Source organism: Pezoporus occidentalis, unplaced genomic scaffold, assembly GCF_034315485.1.
Source record: "Pezoporus occidentalis ecotype Australia unplaced genomic scaffold, CSIRO_AGI_Poc_V1 ctg68, whole genome shotgun sequence".
In the NCBI taxonomy this organism is placed as follows: Eukaryota; Metazoa; Chordata; class Aves; order Psittaciformes; family Psittacidae; genus Pezoporus; species Pezoporus occidentalis.
In genome coordinates, this window is record NW_026916030.1 from 3,206,696 (window position 1) to 3,222,087 (window position 15,392).

General features: G+C 46.9%; 2 protein-coding genes across 5 annotated transcripts in view; one reads left to right on the forward strand and one right to left on the reverse strand.

The window, feature by feature from the left end:
• Positions 1–328: 328 nt before the first annotated feature.
• Positions 329–1,857, reverse strand: RPL35 (ribosomal protein L35). The gene is made up of 4 exons (XM_062641347.1): positions 1,722–1,857; positions 1,372–1,508; positions 884–965; positions 329–549 (listed from the first exon to the last, which is right to left on the reverse strand). The coding sequence occupies exons 1-4, from the start codon at positions 1,722–1,724 to the stop codon at positions 400–402; spliced, it is 372 nt and encodes a 123-aa protein (XP_062497331.1). The 5' UTR covers positions 1,725–1,857; the 3' UTR covers positions 329–399.
• Positions 1,452–15,392, forward strand: part of SCAI (suppressor of cancer cell invasion) — a 41,972-nt gene continuing 28,031 nt past the window's right edge. The window contains exons 1-2 of one of the 4 annotated variants that reach the window (XM_062641335.1): positions 1,452–2,084; positions 2,703–2,747. In XM_062641335.1, coding sequence (XP_062497319.1) covers positions 1,681–2,084; positions 2,703–2,747 — 449 coding nt within the window. In that variant the 5' untranslated portion in view covers positions 1,452–1,680. Of the gene's footprint in view, positions 2,085–2,402; positions 2,557–2,702; positions 2,748–11,695; positions 14,936–15,392 lie in introns of those variants that run through there. The other 3 variants (XM_062641331.1, XM_062641333.1, XM_062641332.1) reach the window with 3 other exon arrangements.

Genomic DNA, 15,392 nt, shown 5'->3' on the forward strand with positions numbered 1-15,392 from the left:
AAATCTCTTCACCTAACACAAAACACTGGCACAAGACAAAACCTAAACATTCAAGGTACTGAAGCAATGAACACCGACTCGCTGTAAGCATCTGTGTCAAGTTTCCACTTTAAATCAGTCCGAAGCTAAACACCTTACTCATGAAGTTGAACCAGCTTAAAGACCTGTACCCATCTGCCTGCTTTTCAAAGAGGACAATGATCTTAAACTGCACATTACTGTTTTCATTAGCAGTAAAAGCTCAAACTTTCTCTGAATGCTCTGATTTCTCCTTATAAAGATGATGACATCTTTATCTCACTACTACCAAGAAAATCACCACGACAGCTTCCAAACAAAACTCTATTTAATGAGCCATACTCAGCCAGTATCAGCAAGGACTCTCAGCACCCTGCAGGTTTACGCCTTGATGGCATATTTCCGGGCTGGGTACAGACGTTCCTTTCGTTGCTGTTTTTTGGTCTTCAGGTTTTCTTCATGCTTGTTTAACCTGCGCCGCATGGCACGAGTCTTCTTCGGCCGCAGATCGAGAGGTTTATACTTTTTGCCCTGTTTGCAGAAACAAACAACAGTTAAGAGACTGTGATGTCCCAGTCAGGTACATGAGCACAAAGACAGCAGCACCTTCTAGACAGGCTGCTACACCCCAAAGAGGTGATGCTGTCCGGGAGACCCTCCTGGCAACAGCAGATTCACACCAAGCTTACAGAACTTGGGGTAGTCTTGCAATAAAACGGAGTCATGACTAGAGAACTTGAAAACTGAACACATACATTTTCTTCTTGAGCTTTTAAGTAACAATCTACAAAATTGTTTCTTATGAAATATGTATATGAAAATAGTGAGAGATAAAAAAAACACTATGCCAGATGTTTGTTCTTACCTTGTAAAACTTCCTCAAGTTCTCCTTCTGGGTCTGATTGATAACAGTTAAGACTCTGGCAATGGATTTGCGCACCACACGTCTGCAGGTGGGAACAGAAGGATGTATCAGAACACACTGACAGAGCAGCACCACAGATCTAAACCCCATTATAGAGGAAACCTGTACACGCTACAACAAGTAACCTTACACTGCAGCACCTTGCAGCAAAACACCAACAACTGCCGGCACATCTCAGCTCAACATCTCCGCCCACAAACCCGTTTTCAAGCCTTTTTGTACCGTTTCCCCCTCTTTTTGTGCAGTACAACGGGGCCGCACGGACCATGAATGCGCTCCTCAAGCACAGCGCGCCCCAGCCCGAGCCTCCTACACGGTACCGGCTGCCAGCACCGCTCACACCCCTAAGGCTCAGGCAGGCCTCTCCGCCGCCCCCCCGCAGTCACATTGACAGGCGTTAACCGGGACACGGGCCGGGCCCCACTCACATCTTGGAGAGCTTGGAGGCGGCCCCGCCGGTCACTTTGGCCACGCGAAGCTGAGACAGCTCCACCTTCAGATCGTCCAACTGCTTCAGCAGCTCCTCCTTCTTCTTCCCGCGCAGGTCTCGGGCCTTGATCTTGGCCTGCGTTCACCGGACAGGCCGTGAGCCCCGCTCCCGGGATCCCGCCGCTATCCCCGCCCGGGCCGCCTCCCCGCGACCTCCCGCCGCCCCTCCGGCTCCGCATCATCGCCCACCCCTATCCCCCCCGCATCGTGACGGCGGCGGGGCCCGGCCGGTGGCGGGGCCCGCGCGGATGCCGCCGGATTGCGCCGGTCGAGGCCGGGAATTCCTCACCATGATGGCAGCACCGGCGCCGCTCCGGGCAGAAGGGACGGAAGCCGCGAGGGGACAGGAGGAGGCGCTGTCGGCCGGAGCCTACCAATCCGCGGCCGGACGGGGGGAGGAGCCGGCGCTGCGCACCCCCCCCGCCGGCAGCGCGGTGGTACCGGCCGCGGGCTCTGACAGGGAAGGCGGGAGGCGGCGGCGGGACAGCGCTGGCAGCCCCGGGTACGGGGCTGCGGCCCTCGGGAGGGGGTTACTGCACTGCCGCAGCGGATCTCTGCCGCCGCCGAGCCCTGGGGCTGCCGCCGCCGTCCCCGCGTCTCTTTCAGCCGCTGGAGCCGTCAGAGCGGAGCCAGTGCTCCCGCGCCGGCCGAGGTGCGGCACTCTTACCCCAGCAGCGGTGGGGATGTGACGGCGGGCGGGGCGGGAGCGGGGCTGGGCTGGGCTGGGCTGTGCACGCAGGTGGCCGGGCGGGAAGGAACCGGTCGCGTCCAGTCGCGACAGGCCCGGCCGCACGGTGGCGCCGCCGCACGCCGCCTCCCTCCGTATCCAGGCAGCGGCGCCGAGCCTCACGGCTCCGCGCGGGCGGGAGGGGGGAATCCTGAGTGACGGCCAATGGAGCCAATCAGAAGGCCGCCTCGCCGTTAGCCCGGGCGCTCCTCCAATAGGCGTGGGCGAGGGCGGGGCGAGGCCGGCCCAGACTAGCGTGAGGCGGCAGCCGCGCTCCGCGCAGCCGAAGCCTTCGCCGCCGCGGCGCCGGCGGCTGTGCCCGGGAGCGGTGGGAGGCGGCGCGGATGGTGAGAGGAGCCGCCCGACAGCGCCTGCCCCGCACCGGCCCGGCCTCCAGGTGCGGGGGGCGGAGCGGCGGGGCGCGGGCGGGGCGGCGGAGCGGGCGGGCGGGAGCGGTGGCGGCTGCGGGCGCCTCGGGGCAGGCCCGGCGGCGGCGCGCCCCTCACCGCTGTGTCGCCTCTCACCGCTGTCTTGTCCCCGCAGAGCTCGAGGCCCGGCGGAGGAGCCCTGCCGCAAGCGGAAGCCCAGGTAAGGCGGGAGCGGGCGGCTCGGCAGGTGCGGGCGGGGGCGGCCGGGGCTGCGCGGAGCATCCCGCACCGGTGAGCAGCTCCCGACGGCGGGCGGGCTCCGCCGCGGTGTTCGGCGCCTTCCGAAGCGAGCCGCAGCTCCCCGCGGGGTCTGTGCTCTGTGCCGGGGCTGCGATGGCGGTGCAGGCTGCCGAGGCCCTGTGCCTGGGTGCACCGAGCCGCGCTCGCCGCTGTCTGCTGCGGACGGGGAAGAGGAATGCGCTGTGACACGTCTTCTGCTTAGGCCTTGGTTTGCAATGGAACCGCGATCATTTCCAAAACGGCCCCCTCCTCATTAACTTCTTCGTTCTTGATGTTATCTTCCCTTTCCCGGCTGGCGGGGCTGGAGGTGTTCAGTGTGCTTTTGACAGGTAGCCGGATTTCTGCATCGGCAAGTGAATCCTTTTGGGTGGAATGTTGCTGGATTTTGCAAGAGCTGTCTGTGCTCGATATCCAGATTGCAGGTTCGATGGAACCATCCTGGATTTGCTCAGATTTTAAACTTTTATCTCAGCAGCTTCCACCTCTCCAGCTGCTTGTTTTGTACTGAGAAATGCTTTGGACAATAGGTGATGTGAAATGCCTTTGGGGGTGGAAGCTGAAAGGTTGTTATGTTGTGTCAGTCCCCCCCAAAATTCTTACCCATTGCTGGCTATGGAAATGGCCATAACCAAAGGCTGTCCCAGGGAAAACATTGAGGATCAAGACTGTGGGTTTCTAGAGTCTGGGTCTAATCTCCCACCACAGAACAGGACCTGTTTCCATCAAAGTATGTGTCACACTTCTGTACTTCATTAACCAGGCTCCAAGATCCTGTGGTTAATCTGTGTCTTGGCTATGCAGTTCTAGTCCCCCAGCCTACAAAACGGATCCCTTAATATAAAAACCTGCTAGATTTTGCAAGAGCTGTCCAAATGCAACCCATATTTTTCAGTATCTTGTCTAAGCTGCTGCAAAGCAGCACTGTTAAACCACATGATGACTTAAAATGCTGGTATAAGTGAGTCTCCCAGCATGCGTGTGCTCTCCCACCATTCCTGCGAGCAGCAGAACTGCAGTGTTGGAAGCAGCCTTCAGAAATCCTGGAAGATCATCCTGGTACGGCTCTTGCTGTGGAAGTTTGCAGATGCCGTTACTGCCTGGTGCATCTTCTCACCTTGTGTGAACCCTGCAGTGTAACAGTTGTAACTGCCCTGGCTCAGGCTCATAAGGGAGCAATTAAGAAGCATCACACCTGACTGTAGGGCATGTTTATAGAAGAGATGATGCTTTGTTTTCAAATCAGATAAGTCACTCTCAAAATGTTTTGATGAAGCGGATCACAGTTTATGTTAAATGAAAGAAACTGAGTCACCTAAGTAGAAGCAAAGAGCATAATTCTCCAGTTGTGCTGAAATAATACAGCTAGCCTACACAAATGTAATAGCTGGGTTCTTTGCTACAGAAAATACAAAAAAACGTTCCTAGAAACTCAGTGGAGAGAAGAAATAATTTGCTGTGCTACAAAGGAGATTGTGATCATTGTTTTATCTTGAAATACAGGTGCAATACAGCATCAAAATTCAGTTGGCAATCCATGTCGTTTGCAAACACTGGAAGATTTTATCATGAAGATGACTACTTGGGCTAAGTGCTACATGTAAGAACGATGCAGCAGCAGCGCCGTGGTCTGTGTTCACCCTGCTTAGTTGAGAAACTAGATCTACAAGTGATAGAATGCTGAGAGTGCCTAGTAGTGGGAGGAATACATAGCTTGCCTGTGTTGTTATTCACTTCTTTTATTTGGTGGAGGGAAGTAATAAAAATGGAGAATAACAACTCAAAATATTGAGAAGCTTATAACCTGAGTCAGTTCTGCATTGAAATGAGATTGTGTTGCTGGTAACGCTGCACTGAGGGCTGAGATTTAGGGAGGTGGGAGGATGGGGGCTGTAGCTCTCCCTCCTCTGCTGCCAGTGCTGCTCCTGTCACATGATGTGACTGCACAGTCCTCTGCTCACACTGCAGCTGCACTCGCCCTGGCATGTGCCAGCCAGATTTTGCCTCTTTTTGCATCACTTGTATGCTAGTTTGGCTCTGTTGGCTTTAAATGGAGTTGCTTGATAAACTGCTGCGGTATAAATGGATGATGGGAATACATTTGATCCTCTGGACACATTAATTTGTTGGCTTGTCTTTTATTCTGCATGATGGCAAGAAAGGAAGAGTTCTGGTGTGAGTGTTCTGAGGTGATGCCTAAATAGATAAAATTTAACTGTTATTTTAAGTGAATTCCCCTAACATCCCCTCCCCAACCCCCTAAAGCATGATACAGCCATCAGAGTCTTATCACAGAAATCTGTGTCTTGATGTCTTTTTTAGCAGAACTTTTCATAGCTTTTTTTTAATCCAAATGTTCATTTGGAGCAATCTTTGGAGAAGGAAAACCAGGACCTGTACATGCAAGTGTTATAATAATTTTCTTTGGTATTCTTGCATAAGAACATTCTGCAGGCTTGGCTTTTGTAGCTGAGCTGCTCTCTTTAAGCACATAAGCTCTGTTCTGGATATGTCGTTTTTAAACAGGCTAGAAACAGAGGTATGGAATGGGGTATGTGTTGCAGCAGAAGGAAACAGTTTAAGGGAGCAGACCAAATTGTGTGTGGGAGCTGCATGGCAGGTCAAATAGAGGTCTGTTTCTATAAAGTATGTAAGTTAGTTGCCAACACAAATATTACCTAGCAGTTTACATGTGCTGAGAGAACACAGTACAGCCCTGCAACAGGAATAGAATAGAATAACCATCAATCTGGTTCCCTGAGGATGTCAGTCAAGAAAGGAAGTGTGCGGTGCCAAAAAGCCTGGATGGAGCAGCAGGTTTAGAGGACTCGTCGTTTGAAGTATTTTTAATTATTGCTATTATTATAATGGAACACAGACTAGAGGCTGAATTTTTAAAATATAATTAACGCAGAAGGCAGCAGAGGGATTTCTCTGCTGTGTGGCTGAGGAATGGTCCAGGAGCAGCTCCTACTGAGGAGGGTGAATTCCCAGGGTGATGATGCTCTCCATGCAGTTCCCGAGCTTGGTCGCATCTTACTGCCAAACACAGTTTGAAGAGAAGAAGTGAACTGAACAGACCAAAAAGCTTTCCCGTGTATTGCATTCTCTTTTGTCAGGGTAAGGCTCCAGTTGGATAGCAGCCACAGATACCTTGGCTGGGAGTGCTGACAAGATGCAGAGTGATGATAACTGCCCTCCAGATCAGACACTGGTCTGGACTGCCATTTGGACCATCTAGTAAATCATATGACTTGCCAGAAAGAACTCTCTTCATCACATTAACATCAAGATACCTTGTATAGCAGCTGTTCGGTTCTCCATTAATGAGTGTGAATCAAGGAGTTAAAACATGAGTCGTTTTCTGAGTAAAGAAAGGGAAAAAATTGATCTTGTAACTCAGATGCTTTTCAGGAATTTGGCTGCTCTAGATGCTAGAGGCATGTGCTTTTCCGCCCTGCTTTAGGTGATGGCTTAGTTCAGGGGGGCCCAGATTTGGCTCTGTCAACAGTTGTGTTGGCATCTTGCCATTAAATGTGCATAAAATGGAGCTGACTGCAATTCCCTCCTCACTAACATGGAGGGGCAGCCTGTGGAGACCTGAGGCCCTGGTATGCCTTGCTGTAGGTTGACTTGGCTACGAGAGGTGTGCTGGGATGTGCAATCCCTGCAGCATAAATTGCTGTATTATGACTTGTTTGTTGTTTTTGAGTGCCTTGGTTGCATTTGAGTGTCTTGTCATAACTAATGCATTTCAACCCTTGTTGTGCCTGTGCTTCCAAAATCTTTCTCCCTTCTCACAGTGGCTTACGTGCTTTTCCAAATGCACAAGGTTTGTATCTCACTTGCAGACTCTTCCTATGGCTTCATGGCTTATGTGCTTTGCCACAAAATGAAGATAAAACACAACTGGCATTTTAGCTGCTCCAAAAACATTGTGTGTAAATAAACCACTAAATAGTTTAGCTTGTGAAATGTAAATACACACAGCACGGCCTGCCGCAGTGGATGATGTTTTTCTGTCTCCCTTCTTCCCCTCCCACCCCTGCCAAGAGTAGGCTAGCCTGATGTTCTTTTTTCTATTGCTCTTTCATACAATGCAAATGACTACTGAGTACCATGTAGGTGGCATGCAGGCACCACTACAGATTCATGATTTGAATTTGGATGAAAGGAAACACTTGCATCTTCTTCCACATTGCTTCTGCACCATCTTCTGTGGATTCCTGGACCCTGGTGACCCAGAAATTCTGCCTCGGTCTGACTTTGAACTTGAGCTCATTTTTAGTAGCACACGAGTTAAGTCGGTAGAAGAGCAGAGGACCAACTGTGATGACATTTTTAGCCTTTGCCCTTTGTTCATCCTGTACACAAAAGGTCATGAGCTGCAGTGAAAGCGGGATCACAGAGGGCGCAGGATGGACAAAGGTGGAACAAATTGCCCGTGGCAGAAACATAAAGAAGAGAAGCAGAAGTTTTGTATCATGAAGGTAATTGAAAAAGGCCACGTGCATCCCATGGTGACACCATGTCTCTTGTATTTAAAGTGAGTACACCCATAGTGCATTTAGAAGAGCCTGCTGGTGAGGTGTGGCTTGGATGATTGCAATGTAGAAGGCGAGAAGGGACAATACTGTTTCCATGGTATGCTGTTAGTAAGCAGCTCTGCATCGTGCTGGGAGCAGAGATGCCAAAGCTGCAGCTCTGGATACAGACAGGTGTGCTTTAACCAATAAAAGGATTTTTAAAGATGTGTAATATAAATGAAAAGCCTGATTCTATAGAACAGGCACTTATTTGAAGCTAAAATAGTAGGATTGACACTGCATCCTGGATATTCAAGCTCATTTGACTTGGAATGTGGTTGAATTTGTGGTGTAGGCTGTTTCCCTATAGGAAGTCTTGACACTGTTCCTGCTGAGATGTCAAAGGTAATGCAGAGGTGGCAGCTCATATTAGCTCTGAGGTCTAAATATAAGATTGTGTTTGCAAAACTTCTGGTCTCCTGATATGCTGAGGAATGAGCCACACATTCATGTGAAAGTATTAAACTTTCAGTTTGCAGTAATAAAATAAAATTCTTACATAACTCTGTGCCTGCTGTCTGTTACTTCTACTTGCTATAGCAGCCTGCATCTGGAGAACTGTGCGTGTGTTTTTATCCTCTTTTCTTATATATCCCCTTCCTTCTCCTTTCCCCTCTTTAGGAAACAAAGTTTATGCAATTGCACAGTCAGGATCCCTCTTTTTTCTTCTTCTCCAAGCAGCTTTTAAATCACTTGCCTGATGTCACCAGTGTTGCTGTAAGAAGAAAGGTCCTGAAGGTTATCTAGTGAGTATTTTTCACAAAACTCCAGGGAAGTTGAAGGAGAGCAATGTGTTTGGTGCACGTACTGATGGGAAGGGGGGACGGAAGAGTTGTATTTTGTAGGAGGCATCTGGCCAGCTGCTTGGCATGTGTGGAGCCCTGGGATGGTGGAAGCAGGTCCCTTTGGGTGGGAGAGCTGGGGTTATTGTGGTGGGTAGGGAAAGATCAACAGGGCCACATGCAGGTCAATCTGGATCAGGCTTCCTTGCTGTGGAAGAGAGGATGATTGTTCATGCACAAATGTGTTGCAGGCTCAGTTGGGTTTGTATGGTTTTGCTATTTTTTAAGATTTTTTTACCTCTTGCAGAAGTAGGAGTAGCTCTAAAGGTTAAGCAAGTTAGCTGTAAAAATGGTATATTTTAATAGAAAACCACTTTCTTGGAGATTTCCCAATCAGAGTAGAACTCGTTGCATTTACAGTGAGGCTGGCTGAAAATCACCTGCAATTGGTTTATAGAATAGAGGTTTCTTTACCCTCCTAGTTCACCTCCTTTGAAATAAGCAGAGAGAACACAATTTGACCAGTATTATCAGCTAAATAAAACAGCTTCTTGCTTCTCTTTCTTAAGTTACATTTTAAGTTGCTTTTTATTGTGGCATTCAAACAGAAAATGTCTCCAGCCTGGGCTCTGCCCAAGTGCTTTTCATTGCGCATTCTATGTGCATGTTTACACAGCAGTGAGCATAGCTGGTACAGAAACACTTCAGTTCTTTAAGGCAGACCTGGGTGCTGCTGTCCTCCTGGACTGCAGATGCTGCCAGGAGTCCATGGGGGGCCTCAGCCTGCTCACAGATGCCTCCCACAGCATCCGAGAGCTACAGGGAAAGGAGCTTGGTACATCTGGAAGAGCTGCAGCCACTGCAGTGCAGATGCGCCCCGAGGTGAACAGTGGGGATGAGAAATGTCTGTGTTTGGTTCCAACTTTGCCTAAAAACCTTGGAATAATAAATCCCTTTTCCCCCCATGCATTTTGTAAAGAAATGGGCTGATGTATAATTGCTCCTTGCTGTTCTCTCCAAAGTACAGACTCCAGCAGTCTGCAAAGCTCTCAGTGGATGCCCACACGTGTATGGGAGGCTGTGCTAGTGATTTATTTATTTCAGTGTTTCTTGAGTAGAACTGAGTGGTGTCTCGGGAGCTTTGGGACAGTGTCTCTCAATGGAGAATGAGGTATTCTGCTGAGAGGAATGAATCTGGGTTCTAATTAATTTGGTGTTGTCTGAGGCTCTGTCAGGACTAGCACTCCCAGCAGATTACATGGAAATGCACAGATGGGTTTCCCAAAATGTGCAGTATAGCTTTGAGAGAAAATGTGAGAGGCGAGTATACCAGTCTGTAGAAGGAAAGGAGAGGCAAACAGAGAGCAAAGGTAGACATCTTGCTTGATGAAGGTAAGATCAGATGTTGATAGAGATTTGAGACATGATGATTCCAGGCTTTGGGTATGAATGATCAAGAGCTTAGTTTTATCTGTTACTAATCTGCGGATAAGAAATTGATAACAACTGGGCATCTGGCTTTATATCATGTCCTCTTTTGGCAGTGATGCTGTGGGAGATATGCTGGATGAAAAGTGGGAAAGAGAGCTGTTCTCTGACTCAATATTTGAGACATACAAAATCCTGATAGATTGGTGTGTACTTGCCACCATTGGTCTCTGTGGAGAGCAGTTCTAATATCTTAGCTTGGGGAGGTTCCTGTATCAATAAGATAGCTGTAGAAAGTCTCTTTGCTTTTGCTTTTTGGTTACTTGCATCTCTAAGTAAGGAGTGGGAAGCATTTGAAAAACAGAGTTTATATTTCTGTGCTTTGATTTCCTGATTAAAATGGTAAACCTATCCACAAAGCTGTGAATCAGGATGCAGCCATTACTTACCCTTATCATCATTTCACTTGTCTAAGCGCATACTTCCTGCTCAACTCCAGAATGTTAATATTAATCGGAGCCTCAGCTGTAAGTCCCAAGCCAACGTGATGCAAGCAGTGAAACTGCAGATCAGCAGGAGTTTAGGGGCTGTAGTTGACATGGCAATTTACTGTTCTGTATTACATCTGTCACAGACAGTTCTGATTCTCAGGCTAAAGGTTAATCAATATAGTCAACCCACCCTCATTCAACACTCAGTTTGCAGCTTGATGTCTTGGGTGGGTGGAAAAAAACCTGAGCATTTCCTCCAAAAGACTATGCTGCCTCCTGTCCCCATCCCCAGCACTTACCATCCTGGATTGTGCTGTTAGATGTGCATATGCTGTCCTGTTCAGAAGGTTGTAGGTGGGTTATTTAAGGGACAAAGCTGAAGGCTCAGTAATCAGAACGGCTGGAGCTTGAAATAAAATACAGATTCTTGTTCTAATTTTAATCAAGAAGCTTCACTGGGTCACACTGACCATTGATCTTTGCATTGTAATAAACTTGCTCCTGTGCATAGTGTGAATGTTTAATATCCAAACTTTATCCTTGGAAGGCTGCAACACCATGGCGATCAGTAGTTGTAAGGTGTGTGAAGTCACCTGTTAAATGACACAATCAGTAATGTGTTCTGATTTTGGAAGAGTTGCTTGTCCTGCTTACAAAATCATTCTGTGTTTTCTGAAAGGGATAGCTTATAAATGCCTGCAAAGTTAAGATCAAATTCTGGTTTTGAAGTAAGAAAGACAGGTTGTATATCACATATGTGAAATATGTGTACTCCATGCTGCTCATGTTCAGTAGTGTGGGCTCTAGTTTCCTTGGTAAAATACCAGACAGAACAGTCTTTGTAATGAGATTGTTTGCCTCTGGTAGTATAAGATGAGACTTTTAAGTCTAATGCTGATGCTCTGATGAGAAGAGAGCTGTTCTTTCAATTGACCAATTAGGTGAAGTAGATAAAACACTGCTAATAGGTACTCACAGCTTTTATCCTCTAAGTACTCATGTAGTGAGGTGGTTCAGGTTGACTGGAAGGCAGGAGACACTCAAGATTTCACAACTTGAGCAGAAGTGATGGCTTAGAAAAGGACAGAGCAGTTGTACAAGTGCTGTGTCAGGAGGTCGAGGTGCCACATGCAGCCAACTCTGCTCTGCAGCTCTAGGAAACTGCCCCCAGTTTTACCTGTCCTTACTTTCTGCTGTCCTTACAGCATCACTGAATTCTGTGGAGTGAGGTTTTATTTGCTTGAAGTTAATGACTGCCCTCTTCTACCAGGCAGCTGCAGGGCAGGTTACGGTGATCCAGGCTAAGTAATAAATCTGGCAAAGGAGATGTGCATGTAATCAGTTACTTAACATATTTATGCTTGACTTTTGTCATCGGCTAGATTTCCTTGACTGTTCACAAAGCGTGCCTTGCTTTACAGGCCCAAGCCCCCGTATAGGGGCAGTTGGGTGTGCATACTGTTGACCTCAGCACTTTTTCCCTTCCAGCTGAGCCTAGAAAAACCTTAGCCAAAAGACAGCAAACCACAGGGAAGTGGAAACGTGTGTGATGTAAGTGACATACAACTGAAAATACTGGCTAGCATCATGAAACTCCCATCCGCTTCCCATACCCCTCCTCCTGCTGCCTTTCACCCCAGCTGCTTTGCACAGTCTCACCATCCTCTGGGATGCTTCTGCCGTGGGTGCTGCAATGGGAGGAATATGTAAAATCTATTAATGGTTTGGACAAAGCGAACCTGGAATTGTGCGTTCTGAGAGTGCGTTGGAAAGAACCTGGCACACAAAGTGCCGTGCTTGGCTAGCACAGGTTTTCTGCCTTGTATGGCCTGAGGAGTTGGCAAAATGTTGTGGGAATAGTCAGTTCTGCTGTAAGTCGCCATTTTCTGACTTATTTTAACAGTCTTTTAAACCAATGTTTCAATGTCTCCTTTTGCAGACTCTGGAGATCCTTTTTTTTTGACATGTGCTACTTAAGAAAAATTGTCATGCAAACCAGCCCAACAGTTTCTTTTGCATGAAATCAAGTGAAAAGCATCAAGCACAAGGACAAAACGTTAAATAGGTGATATTTCTGGTATAGCTGGGCTCTCAAAACTGGCAGAACTGTCTGCAGAAGAGGAGCACGGATCTGTGGGGTTACTTCTAGAATCAAAGAGGAGAGGTCCACATTGTGGATGTACTGCTGGTTGCATTTTATGTATATTTTTCATGTGGAGCTCAGCAGTCCCTGAGGAAAGGGCCATGTCAGTAGCTATATTCCTCCCTTTGCTGTGCCCACTTGCTGTTTCTAATAATAATTCTTTCTCCTGTAGGTAATGGTGCTGCATTACAATCTTCAGTGCAGGGAAGATCAACTCGTGATAGTTGTTCTTTCTTTGTACAGCACCAAACACCACCACCTCTGGGGCATGAAATGCCAAAACCAGTGCCTGAGAGAAGTAATTTTATTTGCCTTCTCTGTCAGCTGGAAAAGCCACCTTCACCTGTCATTTCACAGCTCCTGTTGTCCTTTTCCTTTCCATCTTCCCTTCCCATCTTCCCTTCATATTCAGGCATATGGCTGAGTGAACCTGGGGTTTCAATTGCAGCAGCGCCTGTCTCATGCCTGTAACCAAAATGCTTCTTTCAATTGAGATCTGTAGGAATTACCTTTTGGCAGCTTTTCTAAAGATCTCTCACAGAGGGAAATTATCATGCCTATGACTACTTAATTCTTTATTGCTTTTATTTATTTCCTGGTTCAACTCCTTATATTGTTTCCTGATTATTGTTTTCCTAGAAGGAAGACTCTTATTGCCCATAAAGTGATTCAGCCTAAATAGCTTTATAATGTATTTTCTGTATGGTGTTATTTTATGATCATCATGAAGATAAATTAGACATGTAGTGAGTAAGAAACCAATCCATTCTAGGCAGGACTCATGCTTACTTTTCAAGTGTAACCTTTAAGGATTTTCAGCAGTATTTTCCACTATACTATGTGCATGTGTAAATACACTGGGTAGTTCAGAAGCACTCCTGTTTTCTGAGTGCAGTACGTGGCAGAGCAGGAAAATGCCTTTAATTATCCTGCAGGAGAATGAAACTTGATCTCATCCATTGTCACTGTCCAAAGATGATTCCTGGGAGCACACTCATTCTGCCATCCCAGAGGTGTTATGTCTGTTGTACTTGTATCTTCAGGTTATTAAGAACAGAGATAGTTTCATAATTGTGTGAGTAACTAAGGCTTCACTTCATTCTACTTTAGCTGTGATTTTGTTTTTTTTTATTGCCAAATAACCCAGAAACAAAGAGGTCACATTGAGGCTTCTCTGTTTAATTTATGATGTACTAAGCGGGTAGCTTTTCATAAGCACCCAGTCATCTCCATCCATTATGTTGCCTTAGATCAAGTGTCTTCTGGTCACCTTCCTCCCTCTAAAAGCATCAGTAGAAAATGTGATTAATTTTAGCATCTTACTGTTCAGGTGCTTAAGGTTGAGTGAGAGGAATACCATCAAAATGTTTGACCCTGAGGTTAGGCTGAGCGTGTCTGGAGAGATGACAGATACAATTTTTACAGATCATGATACAGGGCAGAGTTTTCCAAGTTTCTCAGAGAGAATTCCCTTCTGTTTTTCAGGTCTCTGCTTTTTGTGCTTGTGGTAACTTCACTTTAAAGTGAGACTTGATCAGGCATTTGCCGATAGTTTGATCTCTAAAGCAATACAAGCTAAAGGCTTGATGTATGTGTACACATGTTGGTGTATGTGGCTTTTAAGATTTCAGCTTACTCAGCTGTAGATTGAAGATGTAATTTTGCAGGTACTGTAGTTTCACATCTGTGTGGAACAGTTTTACCAGTCAGGATTCCCTCCTGGAGATAAATTTGAGTGACTGAGACCTACTTCATCTCTTCTCTTTCAGAAAGTAAATCCCTTCCTATTCTAGGAAGTGTGCTCCTTTTGTCTGATTCTTTGTGTCTTTGCCTCTTACTCCTCACCCGGGCTGTATAGAAACACATTTTAGCCTAAACTTAGGCTGCTGGTTGCCTTAATACCATTTGTGTGGCTTGATTGCAATAATCATGTTTTCATTTCTGAGCCTGTGAGTAGAGGAAAAACTAAATGTTCTAGTGGAGTGTCTCCAGGGTATACTAATTTTTAAGGTCTCTCTTCAGTGTCAGAATGTGCTTAAATGTGGCTTGTTTCCTAGGTTCCTTCATCAGCATCTCTGATAAGAAGACAGGTTGTTCCCTTGGCTTGTGGCGGTTTCTTTCTATGAGCAGAAAAGGTGCTTTTGCCCGCTGCTTCAGTAGTAGGTCCCAACCCATGTGCCAACAGCTGTATTGAGAGGCCGACCATACAGAATATTCTCCATAACCTAAAAGAGATTTTTTTCTTCTTTCTGTGCATCAAATATCTTTTCTGCCTTCTGATATGTCTTGGAAGGTATCAGAGGCAGGCGGTGGATTTTATAGCATATCTTTTATTGATGGCATAAAAACCCTCTTTGCAGTTGGTACAGCAGACTCCTTCAATGTGAGACCTGTAGTTGGTTTTACTTGCCTGCACAGATTCAGTTGGTCACTGTTAGCAGTGGTTGGGTAGCTGGATAGTATAACTTAGGGGTAACATAAAATGAAGTTGACTTTACCATTAAAGGAATGATACACAGACTGTATGAAACATACTTTGCAATTTAATCAAAGTGCTAAATGTTTGACAATGTATCTGAAGCTGCTCTAGAGTGCCTGGTACCACAGTGGAGCGCTGCCGAATCCAAGGGCCTCACTGCAGGATTTAGGTCACCCTTGCTGCGGAGCACACAGGACCTGGGGTATTGTCCCTCTTCCTGAATCACCTCCTGGCTGTTTCTGACATCTGTGTTTTAGCTCTCACTGTTTGCTTCAATTTCATACGTTGGTGCTGTAAGTCATTGGTGTTGTTTGTTTCATGCTGTGTGAATGTAAGTGTTCAGAGATTTCAAACACAGGCTGGTGCTTCATGATAACTGGTTTCCTGCTTGCTAGGCTCATGCCAACAGCTTGTGACATCTGGTTGGTATGTTCTGAACACTGTTACACTGTCTGGCACCATGCTGCAGTTACCAGACAACATGTAAATGCTTCCTACCTTTTTCTGGAGCTCTTCAACAAGTGGTTTGTGCAGTACACCCCATGTCCTTGCACTAGTGCTCTAGTGCACTGTCCCCTGGGGTGTCTAAAAGATAAGTGCATCTTGTCTAAACTGGGAAGTCATTGAACTGCTTGGTTGGCAAGATCTGCTCACTGACT